We start from the raw sequence: 18,087 nt of genomic DNA, 5'->3' as shown, positions 1-18,087 counted from the left end.
ATCTAGGCTCTTTTTTTGGTCATAGTTTTCTGGAAGTCCAATGATCTGCACATTATCTCTCCTAGATCTATTTTCCAGGTCTATAGATTTTCCCAGTAAGTATTTGACGTTGTTCTCCAGCTTCTCATTTTTTTTGTTTTGTTTGGCTGATTCTTGGGTTCTCTGTGAATCATTCATTTCTATTTGTTCCATCCTGACTTTTAAGGAGTTATTTCCTTCTTTCACAGTTTTTAGTTCTTTTTGTAAATGCCCAATTTCGTTTTTAAATGAATTATTTTGCTCTATTGATTTTTTTTCCATTTCCCTAATTTTTTTTTTTGAGAATTATTTTCTTTTTCCAATTCAGAAATTCTATTTTCTTGAGACTTTTTTATCTTCTCCAATTCAGAAATCCTACTTTCCTGTGATTTTTTAACCTTTTCTAATTCACAAATTTTGTTTCCCTGCATCTCCTGTGAATTCTTTATTTTTTCCAACTCCAATTTCAGGACGTAGTTATTCTCTATCATAGCTTCCCTTTCCTTTTCCCATTTTTCTTCAAGCTTTCTTAACTTTTTAATAGTCTCATCTAGGAGAGAGTTATGTGATGGGGGGCAGGAACCGTTCCCCTTTAGGTTGTTATCTGCTGTCTCTCTGCTGTTAACTTCCTCGGGGTTGGATACCCGCTATTTCTCTGTGTAGTAGGAATCTATGGTTTTTCTGGCTTTTTTGTTCATATTTAAAAAATCTTTTGGGGTCTGTCCCTGGGTTAGGAAATTATTTATTTACTTCTTTACCAGCTTCCTCCCAGACCGGATGGATGCAGTGGCTCTTGTGCCTGAGCTAAGAGAGAGCTCTGGGAGAGAGTTCCCCACCCCCTCCCTGGAAGTGCCTCAGAGGTGACTAGCACTGCTGTGCCCCGAGGGCGCTGTGTTTTAGTGGCTTCCCTGAGGTTGAGATTGAACAGTAAATATGGCACAAAGCCTAGCATATGAGTCCAGGTGGGGAGTGGATGTCTGTAGCAGGTGACGTGAAAAGCCCCTGTGCTCAAACTGGAAGTGTCTGCCAGAAACCGAGGTCCCTAGTTCAAAGGTTCCACTCCTCTGGTACTTCCGGATCTGAGTTCCACTCCCTCCAGCTAAGCTAGGCAATGTGTGTTGCCTTGGGCCGTATCCACCCACTTGTCAATCTCTTAACTATTCTCAGGTGGTAGCTGAGGCCACACCCCCTGGTGCCAAGATCTCCTGAGTCACCCCCAGGGTCCGGGGAAAATCTAATCTCTCTGAGTTTTTTTAAAGTATTTTAGCTTTCTCTTCTGAACTGCTATATGCTAAGCAGAGAAGAGCTAATGGCCTGTGCCAGATTCCTTTATCTCAGTGGCTTCTCTGTTCCCAGAGCCCTTCCCAGCTCGATCAGAGCAGTATGCTAGCACCCAGCCATCTGTGCTGGCCTCTCTTCTTCCTCCCCTGGGAACTGACCTTTTCTGTTGAAACTCCAGATTCTCTTCAGCTGGTAAGTCGTGCTTCCAGTCCTTGTGGTATCTATCAGTCCAGGGCTATTTGTGAGGCTGATTTATCTAATTGGTTGTGAGGGAGTGAGGACGTTCACAGAGTCGTGTGTTTCTTCTCCGCCATCTTGGCTCCGCCCCCCAGAAACTATTTTTCAAGGAGTTATTTTCTTTTCCTATTTTGTCAAATCTATTTTGTAAGGTATTATAGGCTTTTACCATTTCATTAAATCTATTTGGTAAATAGTTTTCTTTAGATAATGTTTCTTTTTGAAACCCTCTTGCAAAATTTTCATTTCCTTTCCTTATCTTTCTTCTCGTTTCAAGTTCCTTTTTGAATTCTTCCAAGAGAGGCTTGTGAGATGGGGACGAATTCCTATCATCCTTTGGGATCTCATCTGGAGATGACCTGCTTTTAGTGTCCTCAGAGTTTGAAATCTCTTGTTCTCTTTCTCCATAAAAAACTATGCTGAGAGTTCTTTTTGCTTATTGTTTTTTAAGATTGAGGTCTGTTTTAGATAAAGGGGGGATTGTCCAAGCTTCCTCTATTAGGCTAAGTTGGGTCAGTGCTGACTAACTTCTGGTGCTAGTTGGGCATGGCCAGGGCCCAAGATATTCTGGGGTTGAGCGGCTGATTTGCCTTTTGCATTTGTGTTGGATGTTTTCCAGCTAATATGCTGATTTATCGGCTTGTAACAAGGACAGAGGAGCCAGCACTGCTATAGATTCCTCCTGCTAGATTCCTTGGTGCCTGAAGCCCACACCACCCTGGATGGGGGGAGGTCTGCATTACCAGTGCTTGGCCTACTTCCCACAGTGGTCAATTGAAGCAGACCTTTTCTGGAGATCTTTAAAATTATCTTCTGGCGGAAATATGTCACACTGCAAATACTTGTGGGTTCTGTCACTTCAAAACCAGATCAAAGGCTCGATTTGCTGTTAATTTGAGGGATATGTGAGAGAGTTCTGATAAAGTCATGTCTCCTCTCTTGCCATCTTGGCTCTTCCACCCCCAGGACAATTTTCCTAAATTACTTCTTGCATTTTTGTTTCAAGGTTCTTTTTTAGGTCACAATTGTCAGGCAGTCCAATTTTCTCTTCTTAAATCTGTTCTCCAGATCTGTTTTTTAACTTTTATTTCTCATTTGGTTCTCTTTGTTTTGAATCTCTAAAATCTATCCTTTCTGTTATTTCCTGGTTTGTCTTAACTTTTTTGTCTTGTACTTGCTCCATCCTCATTATCAAAGAATTATTTTCATCTTGAGACTATTTCTCCTTTCCAAGTTGGTTTCCTTTTTCGTTTCATAAGCTTTTGGTTTTCCTTGCACGGATTTTTTTTTTTTTTTTTTTTTGGTTAGTTTTTCCTTAGTGTCTCTGATTTGACTTTTAAATTCTTGTTTGAGTTGTATACATTCTCTTTGGGTTTGGGGCCATTTCAGGTTACTCTTTGAGATAAAAGCTCTTTTACTTAATCGTCCTCCTCTTAAAATGAACTCTCGGCTTCCCTGTTGCCATAATGTTCCTATGGTGGGATTCTTCTTAGCTGGTGCATTTTTTAAAAAAGATTTAATACTATTTTAAGGACCTCTACTTGTGTTGTAAAGGGATGGTTCCTCATGCTTCCTCTTCAGATGTGCCCTCTGTCCAGAAACCCCAAACTCTCTGACCCAGAAGCACAAACCAAGAGCATCCCCTCTTGGGTGTACCAGCACTCTGTACTAGCAGCCAATAGCATCCCAGCCCCTGCCTCTGCTCCCACCAGGGTGTGGTTCCTTCTTGTCAGGGCCACTTCCTCAGGTCCTCAGTGGGCCAGCTGTTGCCATCCTAATCAGCCCAGCTTCACTTATTCTCCAGGAGGCTCACAACTTCAACTTGATTTGACTGTGAGATAAAAGTGTCTGTGGTTTTTGCTGAAGCTCCAGCCAATACCTAGCCAGGCCAAGGGTCCCCACTTCTTTTTTCGGTGGATTTAGCCTAGTGATGATAGTTCAGACAGGAAAATCCTCAGTCCAATGGCTTTCTTCCCATCTTTGGGGCTGTGTCTAAAGGACCTCCATTCTACCCCAATTTTTTTTTTTTTATTTTAATGTCTAAATTTGATCGGCAGCATAATTTTGTCAAGCCTGTAGGCAAAATAGGCAGTGCTGTAAGTTAGCATATTTTTGATGATACTTCTAGACTCCTCCATTTAAAGAAAGAAACTTTTTAAAGAAACCCCAAAAGGGGCATTATTAGCCAGAATGGCCTCCCTGGGTTGTTTGGGAGGAATGGGAGTGGATGACAAAGACAGGGTTCACTTTACCCCTCCTCTTTTGAGTTGTAATGAGTTTGGCAAGGCGGGATAGGGTGGATTTTTGTTGTTTGGAGCATTCTCCTAGTATCATTTCTGAGTCATCTTTGTAGCTACACTCTGGAATAGTGCTGGAGACAGGGTTGGAGATAGGCTGTACTTTAGGTCTTATATTAATGGCACTGGTTCTGATAGGGCTGGGGGGATTAGCATTTTCTGGATAAGACCATTCTTCTTGGAGCATTTCTGCAGCAAGTTTCCGAACACATTTTGGTGTACTGGTGTCCCGAGGGCGAAAGACAGGGTCCAGTGGGGTACTGTTGGAGAGAGGGCTAAGGGCAGTTTCCACTTTAGATCTTAGTTTCTTAAATGCACTGAATTTTTCAGGGTGGTTGGGACCGGCTTTTTCAGAGCATAATTCCGGAGGCCTGATGGTGGAGGTGAGGGCGTTGGGGACAGCCTTGGGTGAAGTTTCTGAATCATTTGTGAAAATAGGATGGACTTTGCTGTTCCTGTTTGGAGCTCTGTGTGTTGTTTCAGCACAGGATGCAGAACGAGGGGGTGGATTAATCAAAATCAAAAGAAGAGCCAGGGCCTTAGGAGGAATGTCAAAGCCTAAATGTCTCATCCACCAAGGGCCCCCAGCGTTCCTCTCCTTCCTTGGTGAGCTCACAGGAATATTGTGCCCCTGGCTCCTGAGGTCGGAGGGTTGCTGAATATTTTCCAAATACAAGGCAAAAATACGGTGACGGGGACCTGAGCGTCTCATTGCTTTTGCCTGTTGCTCCTCGACCAAGTCTGTGAATGAAGAAGGGACCATATGAGCAAAGGTGAAGGAATCAGGAATTGTGGGTAGCAAAGAGCAGCAGCTCTGAGATTATGATTGGCCAAGGAGTGATTCCTGGCCTTTGGTGGGCAACTGGACCTTTATCAATGTGCTCTTGCCTATGCTCTCCCTTATCACACACTTGGAGGAACCCCAAGAGACAACTTCATTACTTCCAATTTTTTCTGGTAAACCACTTATTTGTACAGAGTTGTTTGTATGGAATCACCCCCTTATACTGGAAACTCCTTCAAACCAGGGCCCGGCTTGGGCAATTCTTGTATCCCCCCACTGCTTACTATGGAGCTTGACCCACTCTAGATAAGAAATGTTTATTGACTGTGGCCTCTACTTATTCTTTCCCCTTTCTCTCTCCTAAACTCTCTGTACTCTGATTTCTCACATTCTCATTGGATTGAGTTTTACTAAGTGAAATGCAAAGTTACTATGATAACCTCCAAAGGACAAAAGTGAATGATCCCTTTGTGAATATAATTTCAATTAATTTAATATTGAGCCCAAGTTACATTTAAAATTTTTTCTTATACATTTCTTAATGTAAAGATTTTTTAAAGATATTTGCTTTGTAGGTTCTTTCCCCATCCACAAATTAAGAAACCATATATGAAATTATCCAAAACATTTTCATAAATTTGTGAAAAAACATAGACCTCCCACCTTAATGAAAATAGAACACTGAAGAGAAATTATTTTAAAAATAGAGAGATTAAGAAAAAAATGAGAATGCTTCAATCTGTATTCACACATATTCAGTCCTTCTCTGTGAATGAATAAGATTTTTTATCATAAGTCCTTTAGAGTAGTTGTACAAGATTTTGTGAGTGAGAACATTAAAATCCTTTACTCCTGATCTCCCCAGAACCTTGCTATCATTTCATATACAGCATATTTTGCTTTGTTCGTGGAGTACTTTTCAGGTTTTTTCCCCCCCATGGGAACATTCAGCTCATCATTTCCCAGAGAACAATGATATTCCAATAGATAAACACTTCAAAAATTGCTTTTACTATTACTATTGCTTTCCCCTCATTTATTCTCTCTCTCCTTTCACTCTCTCTTCAAACATGTTTTGCTATTGACCACTGACTCTCTTCTTTTATCACCCCTCTCCCATATTCTATTGCCCTCCCATTTTCCTGCAGGCTAAGATAGATTTCCATACACCTATTGAGTATTTATGATGTCTCTTATTTGAGCCACTTCTGATGAGAGTAATGTTCTCTCAATCTCTCCTCTCCTTCTTCAATGAAAAAGCCTTTTTTTTTTCTTTTTCTTATGGCACATAATTTGCAGCACTCCACTTTTTCCTTTCCCTTTTCCCAGTACATTCCTGTCTCACTCCCTGTCATCATTTTTAAAAAAAGATATTATTCCTTCATACTTCACGCACATTCGTTATCCCCTGGCCATGTATATTCCTTCTAACAGCCAGAATATTGGGAATGTCCTAAGGAGTTACAAGTATCATTCTTCTATGTCGGGATACAAACATATACAGGTTAAACCACGGCCAGGGATATTCATCCTGCCTCAATCTCTCTTGAGCTCTTTCCCCCAATTCCCATGTAATATCTAATGGACATTTTGAACCAGATGGCCAATTGCACTGGATCCTCAAGATGTCCAAAACAGAATCTGTTCTTTTTCTCCTACCCTCTGTTCTCTTCTGAAATTCCCTTTTTTGTCACCCAGGTTTGCAGGCTCAGTCATCCACTACTCTTCCCTTAGCTCAGCCCACATGTCTTCCAACGACTTAGTCATCTTTTAATTCCTTACTAGATGACATTTTTACTATAGGAGTTTTTTGGTTTGTTTTTTGTTTTTGTTTTTTCCCTTCTTTTCTCCCATAGATATCAGCCTGGTGACCGTGTACACCTCTGTCCTAAACTCTTCTGATAGCCTCATTGTTCCATTAGGATTATGCCTTCTGACATTTTTATATACTCTGTATTTACTTGGCATATTCTAGTTTGTGTACTTCTGGCCCTCTCTCTTAAGATGAATTTGGGGGGAGGTGTCTTATTGAATACAGTGACTGACATAAGAATAATCATTGCTATTTATTTAGTGATTGATCCTCAGCCTGAGGAAATAATTTGGTTTCTTTGCACCATGATGAATTCTAGGAATTTCCTGAGGAAAAATACTGTCATCAAATAAGTACTGAGGACTCTGCTTCCAACATCCCATCTTCCCAGCTAAAGGAGTATCAAGCAGCCCAAAAAAGACTTAATCTCTCATTGGACACAAGTTAGCTATTGCTTTTCATTGTCCAATACGTTTTGATAAAAAATGATCCATTTCTAGAGGTCCCTTTCCCTGTTTCCTCCTTTTCCCATTCCATCTCTCCCCTCTCCTCCCCATTAAAAGTAATCCAAAGTCAGCAACTGAGAAATTCCTTTTAACAACTATGGAAGAAATAGAGGTTGAAACTTTGTAGGCAAATTGTCAGTATAAAGAAGAATTTTTAAAGTTCGAAAAATAAAGAAGAAAGCTTTAAAGCTCAAAAACAAGGGCACAAAATTTCTGAAAATTCTAATATTCTTTGAATTGACAATATCCTATATACTGGTCAGGCCTACAGTCCACCGGCTCCCATCCCTGCTTCTTCTTTCCCCTTAACATTTACTCATAGTCTTTTACTCAAATCCACAAGATCTAAGGGGACAAAGTAGTAACTACAATGTGGGCCTGAAGGGCAAGATTGAGCAACTTGAAAGCCCTAACCTTGAAAGCTTCTACCCTGGAATAGCCTTTCTTAACCCTTTCAGTGCCTTGAAACATACCAGCTCTAAGAAGAAATGACAGATTGGCTACCCAAGCACAGGGAGAAAAGGATTTTCCATACCTACCTGGGATATCTACAAGTAGGATAAACAATCTTTTCCACCCCCCCTTCCAATTAAAACAAGCAATGGAATATATATTCCTTTTGAGATTTGCAAAGAACTTTTTCTATGAATTTAAAATATGGTTTGGAGTTTTGTGGGATAGGTAGGCTCCAGTACTTGTCTGAAGGTTAATTGTCAGAAAAAAAGTTAAAATCTTTGATACTGCTCTGCCTCATCTCGTCTCCAGCTAAGGGATCCCCACATCTCTCATGGCATGAGAAGATATAAGGGGCTTAAATCTGTGATTTATGTAATGATTGTTACTCACATCTTTTAAAGAAAGTCATAAAGGTTATGGGGTTGACTTGAAATCAATTCTTTGGGGGTTCGATTCCTTCCTTTCTCATTTAGGCTTTAATGAACACAGGTTGCTCAAATGTATGATAAGCTTGAATCCCCCCAATGGGGGGCTATTGCTCTAAATGAAGACCTGGAGGCAGTCTCAGGGTCACATCAGGAGAGAGAGAGAGCAAACCTCTCCCTTCTGCCACCTGCACTGCACTCCATAGCCTTTCCCCCTATACATCTCCTTTGATCCTTACATCAACCCTGTGAGGAAACAGAGGCAAATGGGAAATGGTTTGCCTCAGGGACACTGAGTTTGAAAGGCAGTCATCCAGACTCCCAGGCCCACATCATTCTTAAGAACTGAGGAGCTTCTTCAGATTAACAACAAACAAAAAGCCATTTTCTTTGTGGTGAGTCTCTGATGGTTTGAGTAATCTCCTCAGAGTCTATAGAAGAGTTGTCTCCCTTAAGTTCTCCCATGTATCCCAGCTGCTCCCCCAATGAGGACAGACCACAAGCATCTTGTCCAGCTCCTATTGCTGTCACAAGCAATGTCTCTCTCATTCATCTCTACTCCTAGTGGCTTCCCACAAACATACATACTTCCCCCCAATACAAACTCCCTCACTCTTCTTCCTAGACATATTCGGCTGTCCCCACTCCAGAATAGTGAGTATCATGGAGTCTCTTACCTGAAAGAGCTTCACCGAGATGCAAAACCAAAGGCAGCCCCTTAGGTGGTGAAGTACGAAGTGATACCTCTCTGTCCCTCTGTCTGTCTCTGTCTCTCCCTTTCTCTCTCTTTCCCACTCTTTCTCTCTCTCCTCTTTCCCTCCCTCTCTCCTCTCTTGCTCGTTCTCTCCCTCTCTCTGTTTCCCTCTCCCTCTCTCTCCCTTTTTCCACACTCTCTCTCTCACAACCTTTCTCAGTTTTCTCTCACACTTTTTATTCACTGTTTCTCTCTCCCCACTCTCTCTTTCCCTCACCCTCTCTTTCCCTCACTCTCTCTCCTCTCTTATCTGTATTTTCTACACCGCACTCTCTCCTCTCCCTCTCCTCTCCCTTTCCTCCTCCTCACTCTCTCCCTCTACTCCGCCTCTCTCCTCTCTATCTATCCCTGTCTCCTGTCTGGGCTCTGGCGCTCTCTATCTTTGCTCAATATCGCACTCTCACACTCTCTATCTCACCTTCTCTCTCTCCCGCACAGAGCATGGCTCTTGGGACTCCTGGTCTTTTATCCCCATAATGCTTTGTGAGGTCATCATGACATCACATACCATTTTCCTATGATATCATTTCCCTCCCTCCAATCAGCTCTCTCATTGCAGATGGGATTCTTCATGCAGAGACAGGAAGCTTCTTCCTGACTTACTTTCCTGAACCCAAGCCCCTGAGCCTTCATTGGGTTTCAAACGATTTCCCACTAATTCTCAATAAACAGTTTTGCCATTTTCCCCCTAGTATGCATCTTTACCAAACATGAAAAACATCACCGACTCTGAAATTGTAAAATTCTAGTCTGAGTATCCATTAGGGAAGAAAATACATTTCTTTCTAATAGATAGATAGATAGATAGATAGATAGATAGATAGATAGATAGATAAGGGGAATTTAATAGTTTGAATGTAAAATTTTTCAATTCAGCTTTTTTTTCTTTCCTCTATGGTTCATGTCCAATCAAGGAGAGATAATGTGGCTTTTTTATTGATAGGGCAAAGAATTTTTCATCTTCCCCCTCTTCTTCTTAACACTCCTTACCTCCATCCACACCTTTTTCTCAAACATCCTTTTGTTAGGATTCTTACAAGGTGCTAAGTCATTGGAATGGATATCATCCAATGGTTCAGTAGGATTGCTCTGATCCTACAAGGAGATGTTATGAGCCAGAACTTGAGACCAAGTATTTATGGACTCATGTACTTAGTTCAAACCTTTAAAGGAGTTCTCTCATTGGTTCACACATTAGAGTTCATGTCTTAGAGACCATAGAAAAGGACAGGTCCACTCTCTGAGAGAAGATTCAGAGCCAGGATTCAGTGGCGAGATTCACAAGTCCTGGAGATTCACAAGTCCAGGAGATTCACAAGTCTAAAGAAACAGCCTGCTCATGGACTTCCAGGACATTCAGAACTAGGATTGAGTTCGCGGAGATTCAGAAGGTAGAAGTCCCACAATCCCATACTCTTGGAGGCCGAGTCTGATTCATTCCCAATTTTGACATTTGTGCTGGCTGGAGATATTTGGACAAGAGCTCTCGGGAATCAAGGAGAGAGATAGGGCTCTAAGAAAGTGAAGTGGACACAGAAAAAGATTCAGGATTTGGAAGGGTACAATAAAGGATCCGGACTGTAACTCTTGGCTGCAAGAGGTGATTATTGGCACTTAACTGAAAGCAAGGCTGCCTCCAGAACCTCCCCAACAAATCCGAGCCCAGAGAACGATTACCATTTAAAGAACAGAAAATGACATGTTGGGGCCTAATTTGGGGCAGACAGGATCCTGAGTTCGGTGGAACAAACCTCTGATCTGGATCCAATGGAAAAGTCTCTCTGACCCAGAAATTAGGGTGAGTACAACAAGGAAACTTGGCTAAAGAGCTAATGTAGAATTTCAACTCAATGGGGCAGATGTTTAGAAAATAGCCTTCTGTTTCTGTTGAAGGAAAATGTTTAGAGAGCATTGTCAAGTTATGAAAAGCCAAGCACTGATTATAATTTTGAAGGAGATCACAGAACTTTTAGAAACTGTGCTGGTCATATGCCCTTGTTTTTGTATGGAAAAAAATTGGATCTAGATGAATGGGAATTAGTAGGAAAGCAAGTAGGTGAACACTGCAATTCCAATCCAAAGTCTATTTCGAAAGATATACTTCATACATACAATTTAATTCAAGTGGCTTTACAAAGTGTTAGACTAAAGAAAAGGAAGAAAGAACAGGAGGAGGATCATCCAACTAAACTAGGTGAAAAGGATGAGTCAGGTAACAATGGAGTTAAGTACAATGCTGAGCAACAGGAGCATTTCCCATCTCCTCCTCCCTCAATTAACCCTTCATGGGTAGAGGAAAGAGGAGGAGGGGAAGAGGCAGTGACACAAACAGCTGTGAAGCAGCCTATGACAAAATTAGAAAAAGCAATGGTTAAGGCTAAGGGAGAAGGACAGAATATACGATATGTTATAGATGCATTCCCTGTGATTGAAGAGCATGGACTCTTCTGCTCAAACACAAAAACATACACTCCTTCTGATGTGGATAAAATTAAGGATTTGAAAAAAGGTCGCATTCTTTATGGGGCCACATCATCTTATGTTAAGATGTTACTAGATAATTTTTCTTATGAAATCCTAACCCCTAATGATTGGAAATCCATAGCTAGGACAGGTTTAGAACTTAGACAAACTTGTTGTGGCTTTTGGAGTATCATGAATTATGTAGGATTCAAGTCAGTGAAATAGGGGAAACAGGAGTTAACACACAATTGAATTTTGACCAACTAGCAAGTGAAGGTCAGTATGGAGAGAATAGATCCAGTGACTTCCCACAAACATACATATTTCCCCCCCCGCCCCAAATACAAACTCCCTCATTCCTTCTCCTAGACATATTCGGCTGTCCCCCCTCCAGAATAGTGAGTATGATGGAGTCTCTTACCTGAAAGAGCTTCTCCGAGATGCAAAACGCAAGGCAGTCCCTTAGGTGGTGAAGTATGAGGTGATACCTCTCTGTCCCTCTCTCCTCTCTATCTATCGCTCTCTCCTCTCCTCCACCTCTCTCCTCTCCTCCGCCTCTCTCCTCTCTATCTATCACTCTCTCCTCTCCTCCGCCTCTCTCTTCTCTATCTATCGCTGTCTCTTGTTTGGGCTCTGGCGCTCTCTATCTCCGCTCAATATCGCACTCTCACACTCCCTATCTCGCCTGCTCTCTCTCCCGCACAGAGCACGGCTCTTGGGACTCCTGGTCTTTTATCCCCATAATGCTTTGTGAGGTCATCATGACATCACATACCATTTTCCTATGATAACATTTCCTTCCCTCCAATCAGCTCTCTCATTGCAGATAGCATTCTTCATGCAGAGACAGGAAGCTTATTCCTGACTTACTTTCCTGAACCCAAGACCCTGAGCCTTCATTGGGTTTCAAATGATTTCCCACTGATTCTCAATAAACAGTTTTGCCATTTTCCCCCTAGCATGCATCTTTACCAAACATGAAAACATCGCCGACTCTGAAATTGTAAAATTCTAGTCTGAGTATCCATTAGGAAGAAAATACATTTCTTCCTAATAGATAGATAGATAGATAAGGGGAATTTAATATGTTTGAATGTAAAATTTTTCAATTCAGTTTTTTTTCCCCTCTGTGGTTCATGTCCAATCCAGGAGAGATAATATGGCTTTTTTTATTGATAGAGCAAAGAAATTTCCCATCTTCCTCCTCTTCTTCTTAACTGCTTTAACACTCCTTACCTCCATCCACACCTTTTTCTCAAACATCCTTTTCTTAGGATTCTTACAAGGTGCTAAGTCATTGGAATGGATATCATCCAATGGTTCAATAGGATTGCTCTGATCCTACAAGGAGATGTTATGAGCCAGAACTTGAGACCAAGCATTTATGTACCCATGTACTTAGTTCACACCTTTAAAGGAATTCTCTCATTGGTTCACAAATTAGACTTCATGTCTTTTAGAGACCATAGGAAAGGACAGGCCCACTCTCTGAGAGGAGATTCAGAGCCAGGATTCAGTGGGGAGATTCACAAGTCCTGGAGATTCACAAGTCTAAAGAAACAGCCTGCTCATGGACTTCCAGGACATTCAGAACTAGGATTGAGTTCCCGGAGATTCAGAAGGTAGAAGTCCCACAATCCCATACTCTTGGAGGCCGAGTCTGATTCATTCCCATTTTGACATTTGTGCTGGCTGGAGATATTTGGACAAGAGCTCTCGGGAATCAAGGAGAGAGATAGGGCCCTAAGAAAGTGAAGTGGACACAGAAAAAGATTCAGGATTTGGAAGGGTACAATAAAGGATCCGGACTGTAACTCTTGGCTGCAAGAGGTGATTATTGGCACTTAACTGAAAGCAAGGCTGCTTCCAGAACCTCCCCAACAAATCCGAGCCCAGAGAACGATTACCATTTAAAGAACAGAAAATGACATGTTGGGGCCTAATTTGGGGCAGACAGGATCCTGAGTTCGGTGGAACAAACCTCTGATCTGGATCCAATGGAAAAGTCCCTCTGACCCAGAAATTAGGGTGAGTACAACAAGGAAACTTGGCTAAAGAGCTAATGTAGAATTTCAACTCAATGGGGCAGATGTTTAGAAAATAGCCTTCTGTTTCTGTTCAAGGAAAATGTTTAGAGAGCATTGTCAAGTTATGAAAAGCCAAGCACTGATTATAATTTTGAAGGAGATCACAGAACTTTTAGAAACTGTGCTGGTCATATGCCCTTGTTTTTGTATGGAAAAAAAATTGGATCTAGATGAATGGGAATTAGTAGGAGAGCAAGTAGGTGAACACTGCAATTCCAATCCAAAGTCTATTTCGAAAGATATTCTTCATACATACAATTTAATTCAAGTGGCTTTACAAAGTGTTAGACTAAAGAAAAGGAAGAAAGAACAGGAGGAGGATCATCCAACTAAACTAGGTGAAAAGGATGAGTCAGGTAATAATGGAGTTAAGTACAATGCTGAGCAACAGGAGCATTTCCCATCTCCTCCTCCCTCAATTAACCCTTCATGGGTAGAGGAAAGAGGAGGAGGGGAAGAGGCAGTGACACAAACAGCTGTGAAGCAGCCTATGACAAAATTAGAAAAAGCAATGGTTAAGGCTAAGGGAGAAGGACAGAATATACGATATGTTATAGATGCATTCCCTGTGATTGAAGAGCATGACTCTTCTGCTCAAACAAAAACATACACTCCTTCTGATGTGGATAAAATTAAGGATTTGAAAAAAGGTTGCAGTCTAAGAATGCTGATGATTTATGTGGGATTTTTGAATCCTGAAACTTTGCTAAAGATGTGGATTATTTTAAATTGATTTTTAGTGGAATCTCTGGTGTTCTCTAAGTATACCATCATATCATTAGCAAAGAGTTATAATTTGGTTTCCTCATTACCTAATTTAATTCTTTTAATATCTTTCTCCACTCTTATTGCCAAAGCTAGCATTTCTAATACAACATTGAATAGTTTCATTCTATAAAAACTCTGTTCAAAAACATAAGTGCTGCCAAAGATGGTTGCCATTTTGAGTGCATGGTTCCTGAGATGAGGATATGTCTCAGAGGGGAGAGATGCACAGAAATATATGAAGGCTGCTTGACTTGAATGCATCTTTCAGAGAGTCACAATTCTGCATTTCAGCAAGTTCCATTTGGTAAATTGTATCCACATTTTCAATGTCAACAGAAAATTGGTTACGGAAAAGCTGTATGACCTATTCATGGAGATGAAGCTCTTTAAATCTAAATTGGGACTCCTTTTGCAATTTTTCCAATGAATCCACACATGTTTTGTTTGGGAATGCAATCAGCGGTTTTGCTGCTAACAGATTTTGAGTTGTGGAGAGATGGCAGAAGTTTTCCTACTTCACTTGTTTGATGAGGAGGCCTAATTTTACTTCAAATGCTTTGACATGTGATGATTGCATATCGCAGATGAGCTTCCCCTTTCCTTGAAGTTGCATATTGAAATTGTTGAGTAGTTCTGTTACATCTGTCAGAAAGGCAAGGTGCCATTTCCATTCTGCATCATTGAGCTCTGGTACTTCTTTGTTTTTTGAAAGCAGAAATGTTATAATCTGTGGAAGTAAATCATAGAAATGTTTCAAAACTCTCCCTTGCCTCAGACAACAGACTTCTGTGTGATATAGAACATCTTCATACTCAACATTTAGCTCAGACAGAAATTCCTGAAATTGTCTGTAATGAAGTTAATACAAGATTCCACAATTTTCTTAACAGAGTCCCTCTCACTTCAGTGATTTACAACACAGCGATTGTTGGTAGATGAGGCAGGGTATGGCTGTTGGATGAGAATGGTTAAGCTTGCCCATCTCTTGATTAATGTGAGCAATTACTCCTTTCTTAGACCCCACCATGCTAGGGGCACCATCAGTTATCACACTGGCTAGTTTAGCCCAGTCCAGCTCCAAACCATCCATAGTTTGGCAAACCTTTTCATAGATATCCTCTCCTGTTCCTTTGATGCTTTGCAGTGCAGCAAGCTCTTTTATGACTTCAAAATAATCATTTGTCCTATGAATAAAAATGAGAAGTTGTGCAAAATCACGAACATCATTGCTTTCATTGAGTGCCAAGGAAAAATATGAAATTATTTTTTGTGGAGTTTTGCAAATGCTGATGCAGATTGTCTCCCATTTCTTCAATCCTCCATGTAACTGTAGGTCCTGAAAGTCTCAGTGTACTAAATAAATCGGCCTCCTCTGGACACATCTCTTTGGCAACAGAAAGAAGGCATTCTTTAACAAATTCTCCTTCTATGAATGGTCTGCCAGTGTGTGCTATTAGCTTGGCAACTTGAAAACTTGCTCTCCGTGATGAAATATTCAGCTGCTTCTGCTTCACAAAAATACTTTGCTGAGTTGTCGATGTATTTTTCAGTTTTAATATTTTATCTTTTCTCACTTCTCTAACCAATCATATTTATCTTTATGTGGAGTTTCATAGTGTCGACGCAAATTATATTCTTTGAACACAGACACTATATTCTGGCATATAAGACATACAGCTCTTTCCTTGTACTTCATGAAAAAGTAATCATAAGTCCACTGTTCTTTGAATATCCTACACTCCAAGTCAATTTTTCTTTTTCTTGACATCATTATTTCTAAGGGATTCCAAATTTCTTTTAGTAAAATACACACACACACACACACACACACACACACACACACACACACACACATATATATATCACTACAAAAACAATAGAGACATACAGACTGCAATGCCCAACTTCCTCCAAGCTGCCTCTGAGCTGTGATGCCTCCGTTTCCCACATTCTCTCTCCTGCTTCAGACCTTTCCTACACACAAGTCACTGCTCAGGCGGCCCTCCTAAATGCCCTGGCTTCCTCTCAATCCTGGGATCAATTCTCATGATCCAGAGCTGCATGACTGTATGTGCTGCACTTGTAATTTATCATAATCGCAGGCAAGACTGTGGATATATGTATATAACTGTGTGATATATTGTATGTGCAGAATAAGCTTTGGTGACAAATTGTGCATTGGGGCTTCCAGAGGAGGTCATCATGTGACTTGAAGCTGCACAAGTGTATGAGGACCTTAAGAATCTGGAGGGGGATGAAGCAGTACACCAGCTCTGCACCCCCTCATACTCAGGATAAGTGGGGGGCACTAAGGTCAGACCCCAGTGATTATAAGGTGATGACATATGTTAGCAATATTCAATCTCTTCATGAAACTACAGAACAAACACACAATGATAAAACTGATGACCACAACAGCCAGACATGAGGTCACTATGGATACAGGGCCATGGCCTAGTACCTGGAGCCTCACTCTGGACAACAATAGCAGTCAGTACTGCAACATGCACTAGAGAGGAAGCTGTTACGTTGTCATTACAGCATAATGACAATAATAAAGTCAAGCTGGGACTTGTAGTACTAACTGTTACTATTCCAGCACACCAGACACAGCCCATATATTCCCCCTGCAGTGGCTGTGACATGTGCAGCATACACTGTACATCCCTCACAGCCATCTGTTGTGGTGGCTTATGCTACTTTACAAGGCCACAGGCCATCAGTTCTACCTCTTCTGCATCTCTCTCCCTTCCCCACACCACACACCCCGACCTGGGAACTCACCTCACCCCAGTATTGCCTCACACTCTATCTCCATTGCTTCAGTCCAGTGCTGGAAGTGTACGTTGCTAATGTGAGTTTAGGGTGAACATTACTTCTGTTCTGATTTTGCCATAACCCAGGGGCCACATAAACGTCCTCAGCAGGCCGCATCTGACCCGCAGGCCATAGTTTCAGGACCCCTGTCCTAGAGACTTTGCCTTCCAGAATTTCATGTTCCATGATTTCAGATCTGCATTGCAACTGCCAAGTTCTGTGGAATCCTTATTATAACTCCCTAATATTTTGATTTGTTTCTTTCTGGACATTTGTGTTATTTATTTATTTATTTATTTATTTTTTATTTCCTTTTCCATTTAGCCATATACATTCTTCAAAAAGTTGTTTTCTTTAGTATATTCTTGAAACTCCTTTTCCATTTGTCCAATTCTACTTTTTAAATAATTTTCCATGCTGTTGCCTGTTTTTTTTTTCAAAATTTTCTTATATCACCTTTCTTTTTTCCCCAGATTTTTCATCTGCCTTTTCTATAAGATCTTTTAACATCTTTTTTGAGCTCTTCCATGTTTTATTTCTGAGCCTAATAATACCTGCCTCTTTATTGGGGGGGAGGGGTTGTCCATAGGTATTTTGACACTGTCTTATTCTTCTGATTTTGTGTCTTGGTGTCCCTTCTCTGTGATAACTTTTTATGGCCAGAGTCTTTTTATTGTTTTTTTGCTAATCTTTTTTTTTTTTCTTTGGGGGGGGGGGGTTTAGGCAGGAGAAGATGGAGGAAAGGGAGTTTGAATTGTCTCTTTTGGGCTATTTGCAATATTTTTCCTTAATCTGATAATTTTGAAGTTTAGCTATGATATTCCTTGGTGATTTCATTTTGGGGACTCTTTCATGAGTTGATTGGTGAATTATTTCAATGGCTATTTTACCTTTTGGTTCTAAGATACCAGGGCAGTTTTCCTTGGTGACTTCCTGAAAGATGATATCTAGGCTTTTTTGATCATAGTTTTGAGGGAGTCCAGAAATCCTTCGATTGTCTCTCAAGTCTATTTTCCAGGTCAGTTGTGAAGGTGGTGTATGTGTGACTGATGTTTACATACCCTCCTTCTAGGACTTCTGGAAATCTTTTACAAAACCGTGTTGATTTATATTAAGTTGTTTTTCCAATGAGGTATTTTACATTTTTCTTTTATTTTTTCATTTTTTTTGTATGACTAATTCTTGATGTCTCATTAAGTCATTCATTTCAATTTGTTCAATTTTAACTTTTAGTGAATAATTTTCTTCAGTTACCTTTTTTAGCTCCTTTTGTACTTGGGCAATTCAATTGTTGAGTTGTTTTGTTCAATGCAATTTTTCCATGTCAGAAATTATTTTTCTTTTCTTTTTTTTTATTATATATATATATATATATATGATA

The 18,087-nt window shown here is 40.6% G+C and overlaps 1 protein-coding gene across 2 annotated transcripts; it reads right to left on the bottom strand.

Moving 5' to 3' along the window:
• Positions 1-2,470: 2,470 nt before the first annotated feature.
• Positions 2,471-16,816, bottom strand: LOC141564825 (uncharacterized). 2 transcript variants are annotated; one of them, XM_074307687.1, is made up of 2 exons: positions 16,674-16,816; positions 2,471-4,574 (listed from the first exon to the last, which is right to left on the bottom strand). In XM_074307687.1, the coding sequence occupies exon 2, from the start codon at positions 4,543-4,545 to the stop codon at positions 3,718-3,720; it is 828 nt and encodes a 275-aa protein (XP_074163788.1). In that variant the 5' UTR covers positions 4,546-4,574; positions 16,674-16,816; the 3' UTR covers positions 2,471-3,717. The 2 variants fall into 2 exon arrangements, with proteins under 2 accessions (XP_074163788.1, XP_074163787.1); XM_074307686.1 differs by lacking the exon at positions 16,674-16,816 and adding an exon at positions 11,456-11,549.
• Positions 16,817-18,087: the final 1,271 nt, after the last annotated feature.

Source organism: Sminthopsis crassicaudata, chromosome 3, assembly GCF_048593235.1.
Source record: "Sminthopsis crassicaudata isolate SCR6 chromosome 3, ASM4859323v1, whole genome shotgun sequence".
Classification (NCBI taxonomy): domain Eukaryota; kingdom Metazoa; phylum Chordata; class Mammalia; order Dasyuromorphia; family Dasyuridae; genus Sminthopsis; species Sminthopsis crassicaudata.
The sequence above is the reverse complement of the archived record's forward strand: the minus strand, read 5'-3'. Positions and strand labels throughout refer to the sequence as shown.

Coding starts and splice junctions, on each gene's coding strand:
- LOC141564825 (XM_074307687.1), bottom strand. CDS start 4,545: ATGAGACGCTCAGGTCCCCGTCACCGTATTTTTGCCTTGTATTTGGAA.